At 41.3% G+C, this 7,817-nt stretch overlaps 1 protein-coding gene across 1 annotated transcript; it reads left to right on the forward strand.

The window, feature by feature from the left end:
• Positions 1-552: 552 nt before the first annotated feature.
• On the forward strand, positions 553-7,523 carry stc1 (stanniocalcin 1). Its single transcript, XM_085425199.1, has 4 exons — positions 553-762; positions 2,468-2,610; positions 2,723-2,934; positions 3,447-7,523. The coding sequence occupies exons 1-4, from the start codon at positions 582-584 to the stop codon at positions 3,745-3,747; spliced, it is 837 nt and encodes a 278-aa protein (XP_085281325.1). The 5' UTR covers positions 553-581; the 3' UTR covers positions 3,748-7,523.
• The last annotated feature ends 294 nt before the right edge of the window (positions 7,524-7,817 follow it).

Below are 7,817 nucleotides of genomic sequence, written 5' to 3' on the forward strand. Positions count from 1 at the left end.
TGGATACAAATCACTTTAATCAATTTATTCCACATATACGAGACATGGCTGATCTAATGGCAGATCAACTGTGTCTTACATATGAGGAATACATTGATCTTCTGCAATTAGGGACTATTAGCGGATCATAGAGCTGAAAACCGATGAAAATGGTGACGGAAAAAGACCACATGCCTGTAGCATGTGATAGATAATCTTAATTAGCCCCAAAACTGAATCTCATTTGAAAAACATGACCAAAAACACTTACGGTACTCAAATAAATTTCCTAACCTGAATATGGAGCTGTATGATGTACAAAACTGGCGGCTGTTAAATCATTTCATCAATTAATAGTGGACGGACTAAGCCCAAGGTCTTGAATACGATCTGATTGGTCCAACCGCAGAGCTCGTAATATTCAGCGCTCCCATATAAACCCGTGCAGACTTGACGTGCAATCTGTCATGCAAGTTAAAAGGATAGCGAGGAGTCCAGTGTAGAGCCACAGCTGACAGCCTACTCGCAGTAGCCTTCATTTGTTCTGTTTTTGCGCTGCAGAAGGTTTTTTTTTCTTTTTTTTTTTTCGGGGCGCTCTTCTTATGAATTACACACAAAGCAGGAGGCGTCTCTTTGCGTTTAGTTGTGTTATCTGTGTTGACAGGATGATGCCTTTGAGAACCGGACTTTTTCTCCTGCTGGTGCTGAATGCATCAGCCTATGAAGTGGATCAAAACGAGTCCTATTCGCCCAGGAGAGCACGCTTTTCTGCCAATAGCCCTAGTAAGTAACACGCTGCTTCCATCTGCACATCTCAGAGTGCACTGCTTGCTTTCTTATTTTTTATTTACTTCTATCTATCTATTTATTTATTTATTTTTTCAAATGCTCAGCCTAATCTATATAGAGATCTTTCCTTCTCATAAATGTGTTGGCCTATGCAGCCGTTTCTGTCTTAACGAGCGCGTTGATTCGCGGAGAAGGCTGCGGGATTAACGCTGTGGTTTTTGCCGGTGTCCTGCCGGCAACAGATGAGCATGGAGCTTGGTGCTGACACCTGAGAGTGCAGGCTGTGTCATGCTGTTAGTGTCTTTCTCTTGGCTTCCTCCTTCTGCTGCATCGGTTCCACTATTTAGCACTAAAGCGGATTGAGAGGCTTTAAACACGGCGTTTTCTGGATATCGCGGAGCATTCTGGAGCCTTGAAGTTAGAAGAAGTAGATCACAGCATTGTGCACCGTTGCACGAAGCAGAAAAAAGCAAAACTGCTTGTCACTGGGTTGTGTCGTTGGGATTAATAAATGCAACCTCTTTTTTTCCGTTTCCTTATGTGTAAAGGGAAAAAGCCCAAATCTTTCTAATAACCACTAAGAAAAAAAAGATCCGCCGCTGTACAGCATAAATCTGTTTGGCTTCATTCAAATGGTGAGTGTTAAAAAATATTAATATTCTTTGACTACAAAGGCACAGCTCAGTGATAAAAGGCAGTGGGTAACAGGGATGCTCTTCCCCATCTGCAGGAATTGCTTCATCATCATCATAAGATTTGCAGCTCACTCTCTGTGTTTCCAGAGCAATCTCTAGTCCCTGGTGGCAGATAGACTTAATCTGACTGTGCAGGTCAACAAAAGGGCCCAGATTCAAAGCCCAAGAAGGCTCTGGGCTCCTCTGTGACATGTCTTAATGGTTATTACAAAGGTCTTCAGCCAGGCTTTTTGCCATCTTAGCGGACTCTGAGATCAAGGATAAAGAAACGGATTGTTTTAGACCTCTGTCTAGAAGTGTCAAGATTTAAGCCAGCTGTGTGAATCGAATGCTGCTGCAGCATGGCTGTGTCACAGCTCTGTCATAGAGATGGGGGTTGCTAGTGGGTTAATCATGACGTGAGCATGGCAGCATTTTGTGAACATTTAATTCATTATGTAGGTGTACACGGGATCGGTTCTGGAGGCAGAGTCCTCAAGATCAACTTGACAGCTATTTTGTGTAAAATAATTGAAGACAAAGATTGGTGACAGAGTGTGTGTGTGTGTGTGTGTGTGTGTGTGTGTGTGTGTGTGTGTGTGTGTGTGTGTGTGTGTGTGTGTGTTTGAGGGGTGCAACTGTATGTTTATGTGTGTCTACAGGCATGCCAACAATTTTCAGGAAACTCTTTGGTATTTCTGGCGCTGTTCATCCAAGCGCTGCTGAAAAGAACCAAACACTGGAATATAAGTTCCTGCCAAAAGAAAAGTGAAGTGGTGCCAAATAATGTCTGAGACTCTTTGAGTTGTAAGGTGTCCAATCTTCAGTCAAGTCACTGTTTGCCCCGAGTGACTGTCTGTGTTTTGTGAAGCACCAAAGTATGAAAATTCTCTTTTGTTCGCTGCATTTTCTCTTTTAGCTGAAACCCTGGCAACCCTTCAGTAATGAGCTTAGTGAGTGTGCAATGTTTCCCAGTGAACCCACTGTTGACTCCCCTGCTGATGGTTCATTCTCTGTGCCCACAGCAGATGTGGCACGCTGTCTCAGCAGTGCCCTCCAAGTTGGGTGCGGAGCCTTCGCCTGCCTGGAAAACTCAACTTGCGACACAGATGGCATGCATGACATCTGCAAGTCCTTCCTATACAGTGCTGCTAAATTTGACACTCAGGTATATGCTTTCATTCTCTGTTGCTATGTGCACATGAGCTGTGGAGGATTATATGGGCGTATGTGTCAGGACAAGAGTGTGTAAAGCACTGCTGTTTTGTTTGTTCTTACAGGGTAAAGCGTTTGTGAAGGAGAGCCTTAAGTGCATTGCCAATGGCATCACCTCGAAGGCATTCCTCACCATCCGCCGCTGCTCCGCCTTTCAAAGAATGATATCCGAAGTCCAAGAGGAGTGTTACAGCAAGCTGGATATCTGCACGGTTGCCCGATCAAATCCAGATGCTATTGGTGAAGTGGCACAGCTGCCAAGTCACTTTCCCAACAGGTGAGATCGTCCTCTGCTGTATGTACTTTACAAGTTTTCCCAAAACCAAGTTGAGGAAAAAACCTCTGTGAATTTCAGGCAAATAAGAGAGTGCAGCTTGTTTATGAGCAGCATAAGCAATGACTACACTTGTCTTGATTTGCATGTTTTGATTAGCATCAGCGTTTTGCATTCTTTCATGCAACAAAAGAAAATCAAACAGGAATGTCAACTTTGGATGGTTTCATTCCTATTGTTGTTCTAATACATATAGAATTGCAGTTTGGGAGTGGATACAAAAGGATAGAAGGGTGGAGCATGAAGCTTAGTAGGCCAGCGACTGGAGCCGGGATGGTTACGCCCATAGAGATGACATCAGGCCATCTAGAATGCGTGCATAGAAATGCTAATTTTGAACCATTACAGATTACGACGACATGCTTTCTTGCTGTGCTGCACATTTTGTCCTTTTTCCCTTTTAAGCCCCTGAAAAAAATGTAAAAATTCATTCTGTGATGCCTTTGTGGTCCAAGGTTTTATGGTAAGCTGTTACAGAGCCTGATGGACTGTGATGAGGACACGGTGGATCGCGTTAGGACCAGCATGGTGTCGCGGCTCGGCCCAGAGATGACCATGCTTATTCAGCTGCTGCAGAACAAGCCCTGCCCATCCACCGCTGTGGCTGCAGCTGCCGTCATCCCAACTGGAGCAGAGAGCCGTGGGAGCTGGCGGCTGTCCATGGGTCCCCATGTGTACAAGATCCAGCCTAATCTGCGAAACAGAGACTCTGCCAGTCATTTTGGCAAAAAGCGCTCCGCCAGCGACAGCTCCTAACTTCCACTTCCACTTACCCTCAAAACACCACAAAAGCTCCTCTATTCCCTAGAGGTGATACCAATCTTTTCCTCTGCTAGACTGGAAGTTACAGAAATCCCACCTCTAGGGAATGCCGGACCACCCGTAGAGTCCATAGAGTCGATATCAGTTTGATTGTTGTTATATTATATATCCTACACTTTAGACTCGAAAGAACCCCATCTTCCATAGACTGTTTTCAAATGTGCCCGCTCACAGTTAGTGTTGAACAGGAGGCTGCTGCAATTGTGCGACGTGTTCCTGTTCGCTCCTCTTATCGTCCTTTAACAGAGATTAATTCGTAAGTCTTTTGACGACAAGCTAAAAAGGAAAAAAAAAGGAGAGAAAAAAAGAGAAAAAAAGTGTTTCATGAATCTAGAGCACAAGCCAGTACTTTAAAAGTAAAAAGAAAAAAAATACAATTTCATAATCCTGATATTTGTTCATGAATAGGAAATCAGTAGTTTGGTTATTATTGGTTTATTTGTAGGAATGGGTAATTACTAGTAGACTTATCTAATATTTCTGCATTGAGATTAGTCGAATTGTGAGCATGAGATGTGGCAATGAGTTTCATAACTGTTTTTGACACTATCATAACACTTAAATGTACTGTATACTAAGTTACCAGAGACAGCCATAGCTAGCCCTCTAAAAGAGAGCGCTCATAATGGAGTGAGGTCTGTAGAGGTTTCATGCTAACCTTTGAGAGGTTACCTTAAACTGACCAAAAAACTTCTAACTGCCCTGAATGCTATTCATGAAATACCAAAATTGCGTATAGCTATAGCACTTATAGATTTTTTTTTAAATTATTTCTGATGGCAGATGTAGCCATGGTCATGTGTTTTAAATCATTATCCTGCATGTAAGGATTGTTCAGGTCATGGCCAAGTCTATCAGAAGAAGTCCTTTTAGCATATCTTGTATCCAGACACTTGCAATGCATAAGACTGTTGAGCTCTATAGTATATCTAGTATGGGACCATGCTTAGTGAGATCTGTGTCCATGTTCTTAACTGAGTGCGAAGCAGTCGTGTGTGCGCGCAGTAGCTGATTAGCACGTTCACCGCTGAGACTGAGAGCAGAGTGTCTTCTCGGACTGATGAGCATCACTCTCTGAGGTGAATCATGTGACATGCACACTGGCTTCCAGGTCAAGATGGAGAATGACTATTTAAAGAGAAAAACAAAAGCCTTGTTGGAATGATATTTATTTTCCTACTATATTATTTAATGTTTTTATTTTATTTTAATGCATTATTGTAGTTTTAACTAATTTACAGATTTAAAGAGCAGTTCAGTCATGGCTCCTATTTGAACATGAGCTCTATGCCAAAAAAAAGTGAGCTGACACTCTGGTGACTGAATGGGACCCATGTCATGACTCTGTGCTGGCCATAGGGGAACAAGGTTGGTCATTCAGGTCAGGTGATCTACTTCGCGGAGGTTACACGGGACCACAGCAAAACATTAGCTTAGTTTTTTGACACAGTTTCTGGTTGTCGGTGCAGCTGCTAGATGCTCACGTGTGGTGCTGGGGAGTCGTGCACGTTATTGAATCTAAACCAGGTAAAACAAACATCAGCACCGGGGGGCCTGTTAGGGAAGCTTCTCGATGGTTCTACACTTGCTTGCAGTGCTTTTCTTTGCGCGGAATGAAGGTGAGGCATAAATTTAACAAATATATGACACATAATCCGAGACATAACCTTTGATTTAGGTTGAGCCACATCTCTCACAGCAAAACTTTTGATCTATTTTTGCTAAGACTGGCCTTGTATTTAGCTAGAGTTAATGATTCGATGGGTAGCAAGGCGAAATATAAACATAGGCAGCGTTTATGTAATAGCGTAATGATTTTGGGTTACTTTGGACGCTCATGCTTTAGGCTGTAGCCAAGCAGTCGTGCATCCGTTAAGTGATTATCTTTCAAAAACAAATTTCACAGCTTTGAGAGACCAAGACAATCATCCCAAACCAGTGCACGATCATAGAGCCACAGTCACTAAGAAGGGTCTTGATGCTGGTGTTTGCTTTTATAGATAGATGGTGGAACTTCAATAGGATAATCCATGGCTTAGTTTAGAGAATAAAAGTATGTTGAGTAAGTGAGTAAATATTTGTGCACATTGAAAATGCAGTATGGAGGTTTGAAGTTTGAACTAAGAATGGGTTGAGTTCACTACTATACAGGTTTATTTAGCAACTATCCCATTTTTAATCTTAAACCTCGCAATTCGGTCGTCTTGAAATTCTTTTACTCCCAAGTCGTGAGAAGTAATTGCCTTACGTTTGACTTCAGTCAATAGAAAATGAGCTGGACCCAGTCCTGTTTAAAAAAAAATGCAGAGGATTACTAGTGAACCGAGTGACGCTCAGACCAGAAAAAGAGATGTTTTATTTTTCAGTGTCAATTTAATAGCTATGTTAAAATTCCAAACTATGCAATAGTCACACACAAAGGATTCACAGCAACACAGAAATTGACCTTTATTTCATTCAGTGCCAGCTGATGCTGTGTGAATCAAGCAGCAGCATGTGTGCTCTCATACTGCACTCACAGTGTGAAGGCGATGCTCCTCTATAATGCTTTATGGTTCTGTGTTTTACTTCTTTCAGATTTTATTTTACACTCGCATTCGTTTTGTTCTGTGAATCGTTTCTTTTGTGTCGTGTGGTGCAAATGGACAGCTGTTCTGAAGGAATCTCTTAGGAAGTTAAGAGCTATAGTCACACTGTAGTATATCCTAGCTTATATTTTCTGTTAAATATGCACTTTGCATCTTAACCACTATAAAGGGCATTGAAACATTCAGTACATGTGCAACTGAGACATATTTTATTTACGCAGCGAATGGAGATAAGTAGGAATATTTTGCATCCTGAAGGGTCAGGGCTTCTTCATGTGCTATTGATACATATGTCTATATCTTTGTTGTCCATGGGTAAATCCAAAACCCAACAGCTGCTGCTAAACTGTTACTAGCCTGATCGATGCTGTCTGGATGCCCCTCCACTCTGGCCGCTCTGATCTGTCAACGTGCAGTGAGCTCAGCATCGGTCCATATTTGCATTTAAACACACATTAATGTCTATCCATGTCTTCATATTTATCTCCTATGAACATTCTCCATGTCAAATATATTTGGCACGGGCAAATTGACTGTTTCCTCACCAAGTAAAATGTATTGGTACTTTTAGAGAATGTACCTGTATACTGAATGTCTCGTTCGACAAGGACATGACCGAGATAGATGACCGGTGAAGGTTATTTGGGGGAAAAACAAACAACAACAACAAAAAAGAGAAGAAAAGCTTTTATTTTCTTTCTGTTTCAGATTTGAATTCAGGTATAGGGCGCTTAAGGTGGTACTGGAATATTGTTCAATTGACCCATGGTGAGTTTTGTGAAACTGTTTCTGTCAGTGCTAGAGACAAAAATCTCCCTGACCTCTGGCACTTCGTGGTACTCTTTCCTCTCAAGACTTGAAATGCATAAATAAATGTTGTTGTGCTTAAACGAAATCGAAATGCTTCAGTGACTAGTAAAGTTTATTTTGTATTCATATATATATATATATATATATATATATATATATATATGAATACGACACTTATTTTAATATCAGATTCAAAAAGTTATTGCTAATTTAGGGAATTACTGAAGTTCCTGATACAGATGCTATGTAACGCATGATTGACCCTTGTGAATCACTTGCACTTTAAAAATATACCCATATACATATATGCCCATACTGTGTATATGTTTGGGTTTTTCCTCTGTACTGAAAAGTCATGAAAGATACAAATGCATCAGTTGTCTGTCTTTTGCTGATCAGAAATAAAATATTTATCATATCTGGCATATGGTATGCAATATGTTGCTTTGCTCTTCTTTCACTCGTTCCGATCTTTTATAATATGCTGATTTAAAGTCCCTTAGGCTCGCATTTTTTTTCCCACCAGCTTGCCTAAAAATATTCACAAATGTCTCTTGACTTGACGCCTTCATTTTATCTACCGGCAAACTGCAACATGTGCAGTTT

This window comes from Rhamphochromis longiceps, linkage group LG12 (assembly GCF_057381845.1).
Source record: "Rhamphochromis longiceps isolate RC_006_pf linkage group LG12, R_longiceps_female_GT1.1, whole genome shotgun sequence".
NCBI lineage: Eukaryota > Metazoa > Chordata > Actinopteri > Cichliformes > Cichlidae > Rhamphochromis > Rhamphochromis longiceps.